Raw genomic sequence first — 18,738 nt, 5'->3', positions numbered from 1 at the left:
GCAAGCAAACGGAAGTTATCAGAATGTACAAACTAATAAGGGAAGTAAAGGGGGTGAAAATCAACAGGAGCGAATCCTAAAGCATTTCCAGTGACGTCACGCGTAACTTGTAACGCAACATGTTTCCAGATGACGTATTGAATTTTAGGAAACATATCAAGGTGCGATTCAAACTGGTGGAATAACTTCCTTACCTGTGATGAGTCACCCGGAACAATGAAAGAAGCTCTGGATCTAGAAGTAATACATCTCAAGGATAGACTATGGCGGAGAGCGACCGGAAGAAATGAAGGAATCATTGAAGGAGGAATAGTTAAGTGTACTAATGAGTTTTGTGGAAGAGCCTCAGCAAACTCGGACATAATTTGTGGGTAGTTGCTTATGTATAGCTTGCGAAGACTTTTGAAACGTGGTGCCATTGGAATTATCTCTTGCAGGACGTTCAGAAGATCAAGGGAGGTGAGTCTTGATATATCAAAACAACCGCAAAAGTCATCAATGTTGAATTCCCGAAGTTCGCTGATTCTAAGACCCGTAACGGAGATTTGTGGGAGGCCCTGTAAATTTTGCAATTTCTCAATGAATAGATACGCCAAATTAGGATACTTACTTAACTCATAGGGTAAGTTCATCTCCGAGGAAATTGAGATTGTTAAATTCTTTATGTATAATCTCACAGGATCAACTTTAGTAGTGGGACTGGATATACAGTGGATGGATATAAGTGGAGAATCGGGCTGTCTTAATATCCAACGTTGGACCTCGGATTTCCGAATTCTTTCAATCACAATCATACATTCTCGGAATTTATCAGATATCCTGTCCAAGAGAGGTACGTCTAAGACATCGTCATTCACAAAGTATACCATTTTGCATGATGCAAGACATTCTTTATCTTCCAACATTCGGGAGAATGTATGCCAACTAATTTGTGTAAAATCCGTATAGTTCTTGACATAATAACTTCGGGGAATGAGTTTGCTTCCTCTGTAAACATATATTCTAGAGTACAACCTTGCTCGAGTTACCTCTTTGAACCGCAAGCATGTTAAACTTAGCAGAATAGTGTCAATTTGATTCAAATAGTATAATATATCAAGCAACACATCATCAGGCAAGCTTGCTAATAATAATTCACCTGGGGAGTTTGGTTGAAGATTGCTCTGGTTGCTCATTGGACTATCAACAAATATGAATTTGAGACTTTGCCTTCATATCACTGGGCTTCTGTGTAAGGAAACTTGAACCTCATAAACATCAAATTTAGCTAGCCCACGATAGATTCACGTACCCAAAGCAAGCATACAAAGGAGTGATATTTAGGTTGAATTTTCAGTCCCCACCTTTATTGTTGAAGTTGTTCTAATATGCAGGAGACAGCATTGGATCTACTATTGGATTATCCTAATATGAAGCTGCCAATAATTCTATCTAGACCAAATTGACAAGATTTTGTATTAGGTCATATTCTACGGTTATATAAAGAGCCGTTCTTCCACCAAGTGTTTACTTCAAATAAGTTGAATTGAATGATACGAATTTATCACTCTGCAAATTGAAACTTGAGAATAAAACCAACTAAAATATGCCAAAAAATTTAATCCCAGTATTGAGTGATATCAAAAAGAAAACGACAATATTGTTGAGATATGTGCTAATGTAAGACTTCTTGTTATGGATAGTTGTGTGTTGGGAATGTGAGTATTGTTTTAATATTGGTTAAAAAAGTGGCAGCAATAAATTTGAAAAATTACCACCGAACAAATTTGAGAATAAAATTAATTATGAGAAGTTTTGAGAAAAGAGTTTCGAAATATTTAGTAATTGTTTATACTACGGGATTTTAATATTTAATTAAGTACTGTATCTGTAACAGCCATGCTTTTCTTCGTTCTAATCTTGTAACCTCAGTAGAGGCAGTTCCATTTTCAACAAATCTTCTAAAATCTATACAGGTGTCATTTCTTATAGTCAATTTGTCAGTATTCAAGGGCTTATAGTCAAATTGCCAGTATATAAGGGACTAAAATAAAAAAAAGAAGACTGTCACTTCGTTTTTTAGAGAATAGGGCCATTCTTCACCAGATTGGCTTTTTTTCTTAACTAAAAAAAGTTTGGATATAAGGTTGGATCTTGGTTTCCTAACAAAAGTGGTGAACAATGGCCCTTCCAAGAGATAGTTTTCCTTCATGTACTAAAATCGCATGGCGATAAACTCCATGCTTTGGTTCATTAAATATTCTAAATTTGGAAACTATTGTTAGTTCATTAAGCGAGTTCCCGCTTCTAATTTTGCAACAGTATAACGGCCCACATCACACAAAGGTCTTATTGTGTTAGTAAGTAACTAATAAGTGTTAATGGTAGGGGGTCGTGTACATTTGTCAAATTATTCAGAAGAAGGTCAAATTCAGAAGTGCTATTCTGCTTTTTACTGCCAGCAGTTTATTTTAGTGACAGCGAAAAAAAAAACACACCCCTGTCTATAAAGGAAGGTAATTCCACTCAAAAACAAATTAAGAAGAGTGACTAGGTGGGTTTGAACTTTTCTAGTTAATAGTTCATTAGGATAGATACACATATACACATATATACCTACACGTTACCTAAATGTTGTTAAATATCTTAAAGGTTATTGATAAGGTTTAGTTTTCATTGTTGATCAAATTATTAGTGTGGCTTCCATAATAAATATATTGGTGTCCTTAACAATTGGTGTAGCCACAGATTCTTTACTTAATCTTTGCTATGCTTTTGGTATTCAAGTAATAATCTTACTTTTAATAGTAAGTCCCAATTGGTGGTTTAATTCAAAACCTCCAATTGAATGGTTACAAGTTAAATATTAGAAATAAATGTGAATTTCTTTTAATTAAAATAACGGTCTCGGTATGACCTTCAAATTCAATTGAAAAAAAAAATAATATTTTTCCTCCACATTAACGCACAAAGATGGACTTACATCAACAGCAAACCGCCCCTCCCCATTAGACAAGCTTATACGCTTCCTTGGGGAGGCGTCATCCGTTTTTTATAAATAGTATTTAGTTTTCCCATTTTTGGTTTTTTTTTTTAAGTTTTTTTAAGGTTCTTCTTGCTTTCTGTAACAACTGATAACTATAATACACATATCATGACTACTGATTATTTAGAATCAGAATCCTTATTCTTGGGATTTGATCTCTCTACTCAACAATTAAAAATCATCGTCACCAATGAAAATTTGGGACGAAATTTCTGAAAGTTGCAACTTAAACTACGGCGGAAGTTTCTTTTTATACCTGTTCACAAGGGTGTTTTAGCAAATGAAGGTGGTGAAGTCGTATCGCCAGTTGGTATGTGGTTAGACTCCATTAATCATGTATTTGAACAAATGAAAGCCGATAATTTCCCATTTGACAAAGTTGTAGGAATCTCCGGTTCTTGCGTTGTTGTACCAAGGCAAAAGACCAGGGTTCTTCGAAGCAGTAATAACTTTGTTATAAACTCTGAAGGTGAATTATCCACACAATTGAAAAACGCCTTTTCTTGGGACAAGTCACCAAACTGGCAAGATCATTCTACTAATCCAGAGGGTAAAGCTTTCGTTGAAGCTATTGGACGTGAAGAATTAGCGGAAATTACTGGTTCAAGAGATCATTTAAGATTTACTGGTTTACAAATCAGAAAATTCTCCACTAGATCCCATGTTGACAAATACGCACAAACTTCTAGAATCTCCTTAGTTTCTTCCTTCGTTACCAGTGTTTTATTAGGTGAAATCGATGGATTAGAAGAATCTGATGCTTGTGGTATGAACCTTTACGATTTAAAGAAGGGTGAATTTAACGAAGAGTTATTAGCTTTAGCTGCTGGTGTCCATCCTAAAGTTGATAACATCTCCAAAGATGATCCTAAATACAAGGCTGCTCTTGATGATATTAAAGCAAAATTAGGAGAAATAAAACCAATCACATACAATGCTTCAGGTAAGATTTCTAGCTATTTCACTGAAAGGTACGGATTCAGCGCCGACTGTAAAATTTATTCATTCACCGGTGATAATTTAGCCACCATCTTATCCTTACCATTACAACCAAATGATTGTTTATTATCTTTAGGTACTTCCACAACCGTTTTACTTATAACCAACAACTACGAACCATCATCCCAATACCATTTATTCAAACATCCAACAATGCCAAACCATTACATGGGTATGATTTGTTACTGTAACGGTTCCTTAGCCAGAGAAAGAGTCAGAGATGAAATTAATGAAAAATACAATATCGAAGACAAGAAGTCTTGGGATAAATTCAATGAAATATTGGAAAAATCTGGTAAATTTGATAACAAATTAGGTATCTTTTTCCCATTAGGTGAAATTGTCCCGCATGCTCCAGCACAAACCGTAAGGGCTGTCTTGGAAGACAACATGTTCTAACAAGGTACACTTAATCTTTGAGTACCTAAATTACAACTACTGCTACATCGTGCTATTATCGAATCCCAAACTTTAAGTTGTAGACTACGTGCTGGTCCAATGTTGAGTAAATCTAGTGACTCTGCTACTACTTCTCCAGAACCAGAAACTGTTAATTTAAAGAAAGTTTACTCCGATTTGACTAATAAATACGGTGAATTATATACTGATGGTAAGCTACAAACTTTCCAATCTTTAACCGCCAGACCAAACAGATGTTATTACGTTGGTGGTACTTCCAATAACTTGAGTATTATTTCCAAGATGGGTTCTATTTTAGGTCCAGTCAATGGTAATTACAAAGTTGAAATTCCAAATGCTTGTGCCTTGGGTGGTGCTTATAAGGCAAGTTGGAGTTATTTATGTGAAGAAAAAGGGGAATGGATTAATTATGACAAATATATCAACCAATTATTCGAACTTAATAATGAGTTAGATACTTTTGAAGTTGAAGATAAATGGGTTGAATACTTTGACGGAGTTGGTTTATTAGCAAAGATGGAAGAAAATTTGTTAAAACATTAGATAGGCTAATGAGTATATAGACACATGCTTGCACATTAATAATTATAGAGATTTAATAGAGAGACAACAGACCTGGGAACAAGGGAAGTGTACGCCATTTCCCAGTTTCCTATTGTAGCGCGAATATTTCTGAACTGCGACAAATAAGTTCAAACCTATTTCCCCTTCACTGGGAGAGTACATGGCTTTCATTACATTGCGTTTCTAGTTCTAGCCACCCAGTATTCTAGCCACACAGTAATAATATGAAACACATACAGCAGCTGATATACAGAAACCATAATTCCTATTTCAATTATAATATGATATGATCAGTGGTGCAAAAAAAAGGATGTCTATCATATTTGGAACCACGTAGTACTGAATATCCCTTAACCATGTGGTCGTCGACTGAGGCTTGCAGCTCGGCATTTTGATTGTAAAACAAACCAGTTGAGGCAATTTTTGAACTAAACCATTCTCAAACGATGTTTCCTTGAGGAGACTTGCAGCGTGGTATTTGATTATTCAGCAAAACGGGTGACGATTTTGTAAATGAAACATGCACGCATACGATGTTTCCTTGACGCCCGCGACTGAATTTGGATCCATGGCAGACATCAAAAGTCATAAATGAACCCATATTCACATAGAATGAGCCCACGGGCTTACGCCATAGCGTCGATTCCAAGAAAAGGTGTTATCAAAATCATTAGAGTAAAATGACACTTAATTTCTTGTTGTTTTGCAGCCATTGGTTATGTCGCATTGGGAAATTATTTTCATACACACAGCACCGATAATGGGGTTTGATGTAATCTTATACATGTTGCATTTTTTGCTGAGTCCATGTAGTGACTAGGTTTCTACAGCTTGCAACCTGTTAACGTTGTTGAATTTATGAGTTTGAAAATCTGCTTGGTTTCCAACGTCATCAAAAGGTTGATATTTTCCTGGAACCTAAAGGAAAGTTAACTAAGCTAAAATAAGATTCTTTCTTCACTAACAAAAACAAACAAATTTACAATGGCTGCTCAAAACACTAACGCTAAGGCTCAAAAATCTAAGACTGACGATGCTGCAAGAGACAACTGGGGATGGTGGTGGAGACCAGGTAGTAATGCTAAGTTTTACGCTTCCTGTAACATTATGTAAGATATATGTAAGTAAGAAGATAATCGTTGTTTATCTTTATTGATTAAATTATATATGAATTTTATATGAATAAGATATTTTAGTATGTTACTTTTAATAATTATTAATTAGAATAACTTGTAGATAAAATATAACTCTGGACTGCTCTAGGTTAAACAACCAAGCAATGCAACTGGTGGAGAGCACTACACGAGGTTAAGCGAGAGCTGCGTTCGGGAGGTATATGGGAAAGTAATGCCATCTAATGTTATATCCGGTTTTTCAACTACAGCTCCAGTGCTTCCCAAAATGTTTGAAAGCCACAGTGCCATGGCATATGAAACCAATGCAAATATTATAAAACAGAAATACGCTGCGGAGTAGAATAGGAAACTCTCATCGGAAGGTACTCACGCATGACTGAAACTTGATTAGGGTTTCAACACAACCATTGCCAATTCCTTATAAGGAAATATTTACCCTTGGTTGCGGTACCAGGATTCGACAGTTACTATTTCTGCATGATACATCTATTCCCAAACTAGTAGGAGTGTTGGAAAGACGAGATTGGAAAAAAAATAGTTCTCATGGATGTGGCAAAATGTGGGTAAGCTCTCATACAGAAAGAAAACTCTTCAAATGTTTAAAGTAAGTACCTTATTATACTTACAGTTCGAATTCATGAACAGGTGATCCAGCATGAATTTTTTTCAAAAAATGGAAAGGCGGGGCCCCGCAAAGACTGCAAAACTTTAGAGTGAAAAATTGACACTTTAAATTGTTTCAAATACTTTTTTTTTGCAGCCATTGCCAAATCCAGATTAGGAAAAAACGGTCAATCTTTTTAAAACAAGGTGAGTTAGTTTGCAACAAGATGACACAATTGACAATGTTTCTACTTTATTTATTACCAGGAAAGACGGAATATCCGAGACCTAATTCGTTCTCTTTTTTTGCAGCCATTGTCGAATCCAGATTAGGAAAAAACGGTCAATCTATTTAAAACAAGGTGAGTTAGTCTGCAAGAAGATGACAATGTTTCAACTTGATTTATTACCAGGAAAGACGGAATGTCCGAGGTCTAACACGGTGTCAAAAATTACACTGTTGGGAATCTATAGTTTGGAACATTCGTGGAACTCATTTCTGACGACTATAAAAGGGGCTTCAAACTCTCTTCAAATTGGAATGTTTTATTCTTTCTTTCTTTCTTTCTTCACTAACAAAACCAACAAATTTACAATGGCTGCTCAAAACACTAACGCTAAGGCTCAAAAATCTAAGACTGACGATGCTGCAAGAGTGTTGACCCCTACCACCACCTCTGGTCCATCATTACGATTCAAAATGCGAAGGACCAACATTATGTAAGGTTGTTAAAAGTAACAAGTTGATCGTTATTTGACTTCGTTGAATTAAGTAGAGTTTTTCTTTATAAATATATTTCAATAAATATGGTTTGGCTTCTTTTAAAGATTTGAAATGTAGAGTAAATTTTTGTAGACTGGATTGTAGGTGGGAGCGCAAACGGATTTTTACACCAAAATTCCATACTATGAACCTAGAAAAGTAGACCACACTAACTTCATGCTCAGAAAAGTGACTTCCAACGGAGAATGTAACTTCCTACTAATTTTTAAATATGCAATTTGTAAATGTGTTGTTCACAGAAGAGATTTGCGCTATTGAAACGATAAACAATATGCAGGAAATTTAATTATATAATTTATTTTTTGGTCACCATAACAAAAGACTGTTGAAGATAGGGTTCCATACGAGATAAGTTTCACATTCACCCTGATTCTATTCAAATCGTCCATCCATTATTATTCTGTATTCAGAAAAAAAAAACTGAAGAGATTATAGCTTAACTATACAAATAACTTGTCGTATTCCATAAAAATTATGCTACCTTCTCTAACAGATCCCAGGCTAAATCCTAATTATCCTTATTCAGTTTACATACAGACAAGACCGCATATTGAATCTAGGATAAGGTTTCGAACACAACCATCATATGAGTATATGTATGAGACCACGAAAATTTCAAAAGAGCAATATATAAAAGAATATACGACGAAGATAGAAATTGGTCAGAATTTTGATTATGTAAGTGCAATTAATGATCCAAATTTTTTTGTATTCCGGCTAGGCTATTATCGTATTTACGATTGGATATCAAATATTGACAAATTATCTAAGTTAGACAAAGATAGTGATAGTGTAATAGAAAGCTGGAAAACATTTTTCGAAAACTTTAAATCGTTCTACAAAGGAATCGACGAGTATTTAGATGGGCCCTATACATTTGATTGTCGCTCTCAACTAGTAATACAGCTAATGAATCTCCCTCTTTGCGGGTACTCTTGTAGTATCATGATTGATTTCGTTTGTAAGGCGGTTCTTCGCCACATGGTTAAGAAAGAGCTAATCCCAGAAGAAACATATCCACCAGAGGGACCATTAACTTTATGTCACGTTTGGGGCTATATTGTTGGCAAGAAACTTACAAGACCCGAGAGCGGGTTACGTACCCCAATAAATCCAGATTATCCGTTTTCAGTGTATATAAACCCAAGTCCAGACCCCGAATCTAATATAGTGTTTCGGACACTGGCACCATATGACTACTATGGCAAGGTTACTCAATTTTCAAAAGAACAATATATAAACGAATACAGGACCAAGATAGCCCTTGGCCGGAATTTTGATTATCTAAGTGAAATTAACGATCCAGAATTTTTTAGAAATCACAGTGAAAGTTTCAATGATAATTTCGAGAAATGGGGATTTCTAGCTGTTCAATTACCCAGATTAGGCGAAGTTGATTATACTATAATAGTAAGTTGGAAAAGATTTTTAGAATACTTTACGTCTTACTACCGGGGTATCGACGAGTATTTAGCTAGCCCTGATACATTTGATTGTCGTAGACTTGATCATCACGTGTATAACTTACAAGGAGAAACGCCAATGAGAACCTCGTTCTATATTGACTCCATTTGTTCTTTGATTGTTGACTACATGATTGAGTATGACTTGATTGCTGAAGAGCTATATCCAACAGAAGGACAATTAACACTATGCCATGTTTGGAACTATATTGCTCCATTATTCCTCACCCGGGACTTCTTTATAAAGCGACTCGTTGCTTTCTTTCGGCAAGAAGACCTAAAACGTATGGGTAAAAAGAGGAGGGCTAAAAGAAAATGGTTCGTTCGAGAAACCGGTGGTAAGAGACCGACAAAACTCCACCGTTGAGAAAGAATCATCCAAGGAAGGTCATATATATGCCACCATTCTGCGAGACACAACTGGGGATGGTTCTCGAGACCAGCCTCTAGATGGGCGGCAAATAAGTCGAAATGTGTGATTATATAATTTGCAAGTATAATCGTATAGTTTATGTATGATCTTGTTCAGTTATTGTATTAATTGCTTTCCTTGACTATATGAGACTAAGAATAGTTCAACTTTAGGGACGTTATCCAGATTTCAGTATTCAGAAGGGTGTTAACCGACTTTGCTACCACGTTCTATTTCTAAAGCATTGGCTTCATATTATTTATCTCAACAAAAGGTTCCAGGCTACACTAAGAGAGAATCGTTTACTGGCCCGTGCAGCGCTACCACGTGTAATCTAAAGAGAGTTGTAGGCGAGGTTTAACTTTAGACAAATAAAAGAATGGACTCTTGCAAGCAACTTTTTCAACGAATAGGCCCATTTCTTTTGGAACATTGCCTCATTGACACCCCCCCCCCACCAACTCAGACATACTTTGAATTTAGTTTTTGGGTAATACTCATAACTTCAGAGAGAATAGAATCGTTCAAACTACTGGGAACAGGGTATCATTTAGTTAAATGATAGACTTGGACAAAGGAGGGGATAAATAGTGATAACCAAAAGTAGATCTTAGAATTTATAGATTGACTATTTCTCTCGCAACTTTGAAAGGGTTGAACAAATACAAAAACTGTCATAGAGTATAATTCCGTGAGAATTTACAGATCCTTGATGTAACTTTGGATGATCTATCTGAATCATATGTTGCTTATTAGAGACTAATACTGGTAAATATCCAATCAAGATCGCCCCACTTAATGGATTGACGTAGGGAAGAAGAAGCAAGCTACAGTTTGCGTTCTAGTTCTACGCATCACGTGTAAGAAACTGATTCATAAAATATTCTTAGGCGAAAAAAAATGGTTGCAACTTTTGGAAGTATAAATTCTCAATTGCAAAAAAAACACAGAATTTATTTATTTGTACTCCTTTCTTTTTCACTTTATTACAAACAATTCATAAACCAATTATGTTCACAAAGCTCTCAGCCAAATTCCACAAATCGAACAATCAAAAAGCCAAATTATTGAACATTCCAGAGTTTTATGATCTCGACGAACCAATAAAGAAACAATACGTTCGTGGTTTATTCCACAAGCTCCAAGCTGGTGCGAGGAAAATTAGCCAAGAGATTCACCAAAAACCAACCTCAGAACCACAAAGTTCGATTTATTCTACACAACCATCAAATTATTCCGAAGTCGTTCCTGCTAATTCCAACAACCATTCCAAACCTCCTCAAGCCGAGTCACATTCTGTTAGAAACGACAGAATTGTGTCCGATGAAGAAGAATATGCTATCATCTCCAAGCAAATGGAAAAGAAAACAACCCAGGATTCATCAAATGATCTCAAATCCCCAACTGTGTTTACCGCTACTGTTGATAGGCCTGTTACTATTCCTACTTCTCCTGTTGTTATTGACAATAGAAAATTGTTTTACATAGATACCAAGGACAAAGAAAAACATCAAATTAAATTATCTAGAGAAAAGATCTCGTCAGGAGAAGGTTGTTTGACCAGAACTGTACGTCTCTGGAACCAAATAGACACCATGTGGTTGGCAGATGAAGGTCGATTTGATGAAATGCCTACTTATGCTAAAAATAGCAAATATAAATTGGATTCCACCAGAACCAGGAGGCATTTGGAACTGCTGAAAATCAATAGAGACAATGAAATCACAAATATGTCCAGGGTCTTGTCAAGAGACGTTTCATTAGATTGCGGAAATTTTAAAGTAGATTTAAAATCAGCTACTCCTACAACCATTACTGATCCTTCTCCTGCTGCTACAACTGCCACTACTCCTCCTACTGCTAATATATATAGAAAATGGGTTTCCATGCAGAACGAGGACAAAGAAGAAGAGGAACTTACGTTTCCTAGAGAAAACTTCACTTCATACAGATCTAATACTTACAACAAAGCCAAACGTCTTATCCATGCATTGAGAATCAAACGTTGTAAAGAAAACAAATCATCCAGATATATGTATATCAGCCCACCTTTGAAAGAATCTACTTTAAGTACAAACGAAGACGACATACAATATATTCCAAAAGATGCTTTAGACAGAGCCATCCTAAACAATATCAGAATTGCACAAAAAGTCCATGGAACGGCCTTTCAGGGTGTTCCATTCAGGGTAATCCCTGCCTATTCTGACTTTCCAACTGATAATTCCAAAAGTGAAAACAAAAGAATTTTCCATCCCAATGCATTTTCATGCTGCAAGAGAGCAAATATGAAACCTGTGAACCACAAGGAAGATTATGCTAAGTATTGTCGATCAGCCAGTGGTTTTGTGGCTTGGGAAGTCAAATGCTTGTCTCTATTTTAGTCTTGTTCAAACAATGGTATTGACATCCGAAGAAAGACTATATCGATTCTACGGATATGAAAATAGTTCTTTATTGATGAGAGGGAAGGTTAAAATGGTAGGGGATTTAAGCAATAGATTGCTATTTATTTATTCAATTCTTAAATTTTATAATTTTAATATTTTTAAACAAGAACTTCTCTTTAGTAAAACTTCATGACTCTGGTTACGATATGGCGACCCGATTCTCGGCAAGTTCAAGGCATAGTCTTTATTTGGTAGGATTCATTGTATAAATTTGTTTTAGATTGAAATGGAACCGAATTGAAGATGTGTAATTTGCAGCCCAATTATTGTAATCATATTAAAATTCGAGAGCAGGAACACTGCCAGTAAGTTGAGATGAGTGCTTAATATAATTTACTTGTATAATCGATATGATAAAACTTTCTTCACTAAATGTGTTAATTACCTTCCTTAACCATGTAAGACTATAAATAGTTCAATTTAATGGACGTTATTCACTTTGATTTTGATGTGCAGTCTAGTATTCAGAAGAGTGTTACCCTGTGTTGTTATCACGTGCTCTATTTCTTTGTTCATTAAGTATTCGCTTCGTAACTTATTTATTTCAACAAGATGATTGGAACGGTCGAGAGTTCCGATGTAACCAAAGAAATGAATAACTAAAACAGAAATTGGAAAATCTTGTTGGACTCAAAGTGTGGGTGTCTATTTAATCGAGGAAAGTAATGCTAAAGTGGACAAGCAAGTTGGTACAATAAATCACCATTATTACCTTGTTAAATAACACGTTGAATGATTTGAATTGCAATCGAACGAAGTCGTCCACCCCTGGGTGGAACATAATTGGTACCAACACTAAAAGTAGTAAGATTGTTCGAATATAGTGAGAATTCGTGGAATCTCATTGCATGTTCCAGAAGACACAATATTGAACAGATTCCATCAAACTTCGAATTACCATGCATAAAGGGTTGATATAGAACCAAGTATCCAATATATTCGGGATCTGGCTATTCAAGAATATAAACATAGGTCCTGACTCGCTAGAGTTAGAGGTTTACAATGATATACTTTATATCACTCTTTTGTTCTATAAGTAGAATCTAGTGGTACCCAGTGAATAGTCTAATTTTTGGTCTTTGCACGACTGCCTGGATGATCTTCTTGATGATGTTAATTATCGTCATTGATTTGGTTTGATCTTCACTCATCTTTATATCCTGACATAGCACCTCCAGGTAGTATATCAAGTTCACGCGTTGGGGATTTGCTCATTATTTGTTGTATTTGTGAATTTATAACAATTAGTGTCCTTTTCAATCTTTTGACTCCTTCATCTAATGAAAAGGAGACACCATTTGTCGTGACAAACGGAAAGTGTGCGCGCTTTTTTTTGGCCTGTCTTTTTCTTCTAGCTAGCTAATTAACTCAATCCACCAGTTGGATGATGGGACTTGGTTTAAATGGCATTCAACTATGATTCTAAGTATGGTGATGTTGATAACGAAGGCAATAATTTATCATCATCTGTAGAATTCTTTCCAGATATGTCTCAATTTTTATCCGATGAAGATGTCCATGCAGATGGTGATGATGATGAAAACGCGATTCGTAGTGATTGGGCATTAATGAAGATTGGGACACTACAGTCGCGTCTCGAAGCAATCCAAACTTCGCGCGATTCCTTACGCTATGGAAGTGGTAGGAGACGTGAAAATCTTGTCGGCTTGTCATCAAGTATATTTTATAAATTGGCCAATGAAGTGTTTGGATTCAATGGATGGTGTTCAAATATTCTTTCTTGTGAAATGTTAGATTGTAATTTTAATCAAGAAACATCAACTTATTCTGCTAAATGTTTAGCACATGTTAGAATAATACTAAAAGATGGTACGTATAGAGATGAATATGGAATGGGACAAGCTACCAATTTACCATCTAAACCGATGTGTTATAATAAATGTCGTAAACAAGCAATTACTGATGGTAATAAAAATGCAATTCTAAGTCTACGAAATTTATGTCTTGAATATCAATTACAATAACTAATGAGATATTATATAAATAGAAATACATAGATATAGATACACATACCCAACTTAATAATCCAAAATATTAAATTTAGGGAATTCATTAACTTTTGGTTTTGGAATCTCATCAATCAAATAAACATCTCCATTATCATCAATTCTTTCACGATCTTTTTCACTCATATTATGAATTTCATCAATATTGTCTTTTATAAAGTCAATCAATTCCATCCAATTCTTTTGGATTTGATATGCTTGTTCCTTCATTTGTCTTCTTATCAACCCTTCAATCAATCTAGTTGCATCTGGTTGTGTTTGATCCAATCTCTCCAATAATCTCCCAACAGATTTGATAAGGTATTCTTCTTCGTAAATAGTTCCCTTTCTACCTTTAGCCCTCTTTCTCTCTTCTCTCTTTCTATTCTTGGTTGTTCTTCTACTGGCACCCGTCTTGGCAGTACCTGAGGTCTTACCAGTATACCTCGTGAAAAAAGAAGGTGTGGTTGAAGTTTCACTAGCAGCAACAGAAACATTATCAGGAGTGTCCAATTCACTATCATTAGGAATTCCATAGAATGAATAAGGATCTTCTTGTTTTTTGGCCCTTAATTCACGAAGTCTACGTAATTGGGAATTCATTTGCCCCTTACAATCAGCTAATAATTCAGCAATAGTACCAAACCCTTCTCCTAATTGAACATCCACAATTGATTCAATCATGGCCGCACTATTGGTCTTGTAAGCTAACATGACTGCATGATCATACCAATAATTCTTACAATACAATCTGATTGCCTCATCCACATGTCCTAAGAAATGATATTCAATTTCAGCGGCATCACTGTATTTATGATCAGCAACTAAAGAATTCACTAATCTATCAGCTGAATCTATTAATTTAGAATTATCTGAGCCTTTTTCAACCAATGCTAATGCCAATTTCCATTTCTTAGCCAAGATATAATTCTCCAATGCAGTTTCATAATCATACAAATATTCAAAAATCAATCCAGCTTCGGAGTATTCTTGTTTAGTTTGCAAGTATTCTCCAAACAATTTCAATATATCATTATGTCTGCGTTTATCATAATTGTAAATCTTTAATGCTGGTTTATACAACTCATGCAAAACGACATATTCATCAAATTTGTCATATACTTCTTCGCCTTGTTCAAATAACCATTGTAAAGCCAATTCATAATTCTTCAAATAATCATCAATCAAGAACTTCTTATTTAATTCTGGTTGGATATGTAAATTTTGTAAGAATGGTAAATATTCTTTTGGATCCATTTGTGGAGATTGTTGAGCAATTGCCAAAGTTAGCTTAACATCATATAACCCCAAGCAAGTCTTGTATAATTTGTTTACATCTTGTAAGAAACATAAATGAGTAACGGCAGATTCCACTTGTTCACGATCGGGCATATTTCCAATCAAAACTAATGCTTCTTTCAAATTGGGTGGTTTCTCACATGCATATGCAGTAAGAATTGTTTGCAAATATTTGTCAAAATATTCTGGTTTTAATAATACAGACAAAATACCTTCACAAATTCTATTGATTTTAGAATCTTTGAATTCCTTAACGTGTTCTTCGGGTTTATTCTTGATGATTTTCTTCACACTGAGTGCATGATCCTCTGGTTGCTGTTGTTGATCTTGGATCGCCATTTGTGCTACCCCATCGGCAATTGTATCCTTATACTTAGTCAATGTGGCATCTTCTTCATGTAAGCAAGAAACAAACAAATCTAAATACTCAACCTTGTTAATTTGTTTAACAAACAATTCAAGATTATTAAAAAACAATTCTGGATCATAATCATGTAAAATATCTAAATCTATTCTATGAGTACGACAAGTAACAAATGCATCATGATAATTTTTCAGCTTAATGAATTTTCTAATTGCAGAAAGAACCATAATTCGAGGACAAATAGTTTCTAAATTCCCACGAGGAGCCTCCAACACCACCGAATATTTTGTAGGCATAGTATTGACAATAATTGAACCTCTTTCAATCTGTCTAATTCTTTCATCGACAATATTCTCATTAGATAGATTCTGGAAGACTTCATAATTCTCTTCTGTTGAATTCAAATGAATAAAACACAATTTTGAAGATACAGAAGTAAACATCAAATGTGATTCACTAATAGCAATAGATGTCACTCCATTAGCAACCTGAACATCGCCAGAAAACAACTTCCCATTTCTAGAAATACCAAATGCTTTCATTTCGCCCTCTTCAGAAATAGTCACTTCTAATTCACGACATAACTGAGGAAATCTAGCTACTTCAGTAATATCCGATCTTGAATCCAATTGAACAACTTTCCCATCAACAGTCTCGATGATCACAGTTTCAAAATCAGACCTACTCTTCAATAAGATTACCTTAGGCGCAACGTCAATTGATTCATTCATTGAAGGTTTGGTAATATCTTCAATATCAAACAATACGACTCGGGAATACATTGGTGCATCTACGGCAATTGCTACGAAAGAATCTTGGATAAATGCAACTTGTTTTGCAACTTCATGTGATGAATGAATATATGTCTCACTGGAAATTTTACTTATAATTTGAGGGTGTTTTCCCTTTTTCATGTCTGCAATGGATAATTGACTGAAATAAACGTCATTTTCACTGGAGATGATAGCATACTTCTCATTGGATTTACTGATTGCCAAATCAGTGATATTGCCTGGGATATCTAATTCTCTGAAACTGATTGGTGGTGGCACGTTGGCTATTGAAAGTGGAGTGATCTTAGCTGTGCTTCCATCAGTGACTAAAGTCATCCCGATATCGTTTCCTAATTGTGTTGGACCCCTTACTATTTTCGAAGATAAATCAATAATTTGAATCTCGCTGTTAGATCCAATCATAACATTTAATGGCTTTTCAGGATGTAATTTGACAAATGTAATTGAATCACCAAATAATTCTTGTTTTAAATACCAATGATAATTTTTACTTGTCCATAATTGAACCCTATCTTTCAATTGAAACAACAACACTTCACTGTCACATGACCAAATCAAGTCTTCAATAACTTCTACGTCTGGGTTTAACCTAGTATTGAATTGTCCATGTCTCAACCCATTCTTTTCATAGAAAACCAAATCAAGCACCGGTTCACCATCCTCGTCATCTTCATGACGTTGTGTAGATGCAATCAATGCTCCTTGGGGTTTCCAACTCAAATTATGTTCCAATCCATCAACTGCCTCGTTAACACTTTGTAATTCCCCTTGACGATCAAACACTCTAATAACTCTACGATCATACATTTCTCCAGTATCCTCAACCAATACCGCTTCAATAGTCAGGACCGAAAAATATTCTGAATCTCCTCTCCAACTAATCTTCACTAATCCATTATCCATGGGTGAAATAACCCCACGTTCAATCTCATTAACAGTGGGATCATGCAATACTTCGTCATCATCTTTCAATCCGGCATGTTTTAATGCTTCACGTTCTCTAGCTTTGAATCCTCTTCCCTTAAATTGGGTCTCTTTCTTCCCCCAACCCACTGAAACATGTTTTGAATCAGTAATCTTAATATCATTTGGATCTAATGTTTTTTCCACAATTGGTTCAAATAATCGAGACAAGACTAATAATTTATATTCACTAGTTACAATTGCCAAACTTTCTTCATCAGTTGACCAATTAGCAGCTAATATTCCTATATCTATCGACCCAACAATCTCAATCATTGTATTTTCATAATCTCCACTGCTTAGATCATAAGTTCCAACAATTATATCTCCATGGGAGAAAACAAACACTAATTGACAAGTTTCAACAAAATGCACAAATTTCAATAATTTATTCTCTTGAGATTCAGGGAAAGTTTCCGAAGAGATTGGGAAACTGGCTAAAACTTCAATAGATCCATCTTTATGAAATTGTTGAACTTCAATAATTTGTGATTCTGGTGATGAAAGGACAAATGTGATTGAATCTGAGACTGTGTCAAATACAGCGTCTATGATGTGAAGGTCTGGGTATGTTCTTGATTCTGGAGTTATATGACCCCTATTTAGTACAATTAAATTCTTCATTGCTCCTTGGGTTTTAATTGGTACCTTTTTACAACAAATCTGATCTATTTGGTGAATAAATTGCGATGAGATTTTGGCCAGCGATGAAAAAAAAGTTTTGTGCACGACATTTTGTAAATGTCGTTTTATAAATGTAGGGCAGGGAAGTTATTTCTAAGATGGCTGCAACATACTAGAATGCAAACCAGTGGGTCGTTCCAGCTTATTTAATTGGAGGTGGCTACTAATAAGATAAAGAAAGTTAGAGATTGTTTAGGATAAGTAACATCAAGTTGTATGAATATTTTATTCTTTACCAGATGACGACGGAGCACCTCCGGGGAAAATGGAACTCTTGACTGTCCATAATTACGGTTGGGGCATACACTTCTAACACTAATGTTACTAGTATCTCTACTAATATATCATCTGCCTTACAGATGGTTTTTGTATTTGCAGTTGGTGAAATGGTCTCGCATATCTGTATCTACCTTGAAAGGAACTTCGTGTGTCACATTTATATATGTCGTGAACTTGGAAAATGTCGTTTAGAACAGATTGGTTGCAAAATAGTCATTAGGCGGCAAGTGACTTCAATCTGCCTATTCGAACATATTGTGGAGAATGACAGTCAAAAGGGTCCGAATGTAGAATGATTCGCTAGAGGCTTAAATGAAACTCCAGGTCGGTCCATTCATAAACTTTATTTAATATATGACATTATGGATGTTAAAAAGCCACTCTAATTTTGAGGGGACTTTTAGACCATATCGGCACCGAAAGTGGTTGGCTGTTCTATCATCGTGCCCTCAATTAATAGAATCAAATTCATAACTTTTTATTTGAATAATAA

General features: G+C 35.3%; 6 protein-coding genes across 6 annotated transcripts; 4 read left to right on the top strand and 2 right to left on the bottom strand. All coding sequences in view use genetic code 12, as the record gives it.

Moving 5' to 3' along the window:
- Window positions 1–32: 32 nt before the first annotated feature.
- J8A68_004566 (F-box protein) lies at window positions 33–1,175 on the bottom strand (the record flags this gene model as incomplete). Its single annotated transcript, XM_049408539.1, has 1 exon — window positions 33–1,175. The coding sequence occupies one exon, from the start codon at window positions 1,173–1,175 to the stop codon at window positions 33–35; it is 1,143 nt and encodes a 380-aa protein (XP_049262196.1).
- A 2,040-nt stretch (window positions 1,176–3,215) lies between these two features.
- Window positions 3,216–4,987, top strand: XKS1 (xylulokinase; the record flags this gene model as incomplete). The annotated part of the gene is made up of 3 exons (XM_049408538.1): window positions 3,216–3,243; window positions 3,303–4,416; window positions 4,501–4,987. 3 exons carry the CDS (start codon window positions 3,216–3,218, stop codon window positions 4,985–4,987), a joined length of 1,629 nt encoding a protein of 542 aa, XP_049262195.1.
- A 3,130-nt stretch (window positions 4,988–8,117) lies between these two features.
- On the top strand, window positions 8,118–9,361 carry J8A68_004564 (uncharacterized protein; the record flags this gene model as incomplete). The annotated part of the gene is made up of 2 exons (XM_049408536.1): window positions 8,118–8,127; window positions 8,253–9,361. The coding sequence occupies 2 exons, from the start codon at window positions 8,118–8,120 to the stop codon at window positions 9,359–9,361; spliced, it is 1,119 nt and encodes a 372-aa protein (XP_049262194.1).
- A 1,055-nt stretch (window positions 9,362–10,416) lies between these two features.
- Window positions 10,417–11,790, top strand: J8A68_004563 (uncharacterized protein; the record flags this gene model as incomplete). The annotated part of the gene is made up of 1 exon (XM_049408535.1): window positions 10,417–11,790. One exon carries the CDS (start codon window positions 10,417–10,419, stop codon window positions 11,788–11,790), a length of 1,374 nt encoding a protein of 457 aa, XP_049262193.1.
- A 1,469-nt stretch (window positions 11,791–13,259) lies between these two features.
- RAD59 (Rad59p) lies at window positions 13,260–13,841 on the top strand (the record flags this gene model as incomplete). Its single annotated transcript, XM_049408534.1, has 1 exon — window positions 13,260–13,841. The coding sequence occupies one exon, from the start codon at window positions 13,260–13,262 to the stop codon at window positions 13,839–13,841; it is 582 nt and encodes a 193-aa protein (XP_049262192.1).
- A 54-nt stretch (window positions 13,842–13,895) lies between these two features.
- On the bottom strand, window positions 13,896–17,906 carry J8A68_004561 (Elongator subunit; the record flags this gene model as incomplete). Its single annotated transcript, XM_049408533.1, has 1 exon — window positions 13,896–17,906. The coding sequence occupies one exon, from the start codon at window positions 17,904–17,906 to the stop codon at window positions 13,896–13,898; it is 4,011 nt and encodes a 1,336-aa protein (XP_049262191.1).
- Window positions 17,907–18,738: the final 832 nt, after the last annotated feature.

This window comes from Hemisphaericaspora subhashii, assembly GCF_019202705.1.
Source record: "Hemisphaericaspora subhashii strain CBS 10753 chromosome Unknown scaffold29, whole genome shotgun sequence".
NCBI classification, from domain to species: Eukaryota; Fungi; Ascomycota; class Pichiomycetes; order Serinales; family Debaryomycetaceae; genus Hemisphaericaspora; species Hemisphaericaspora subhashii.
This window is presented reverse-complemented; position numbering and strand designations above follow the sequence as displayed.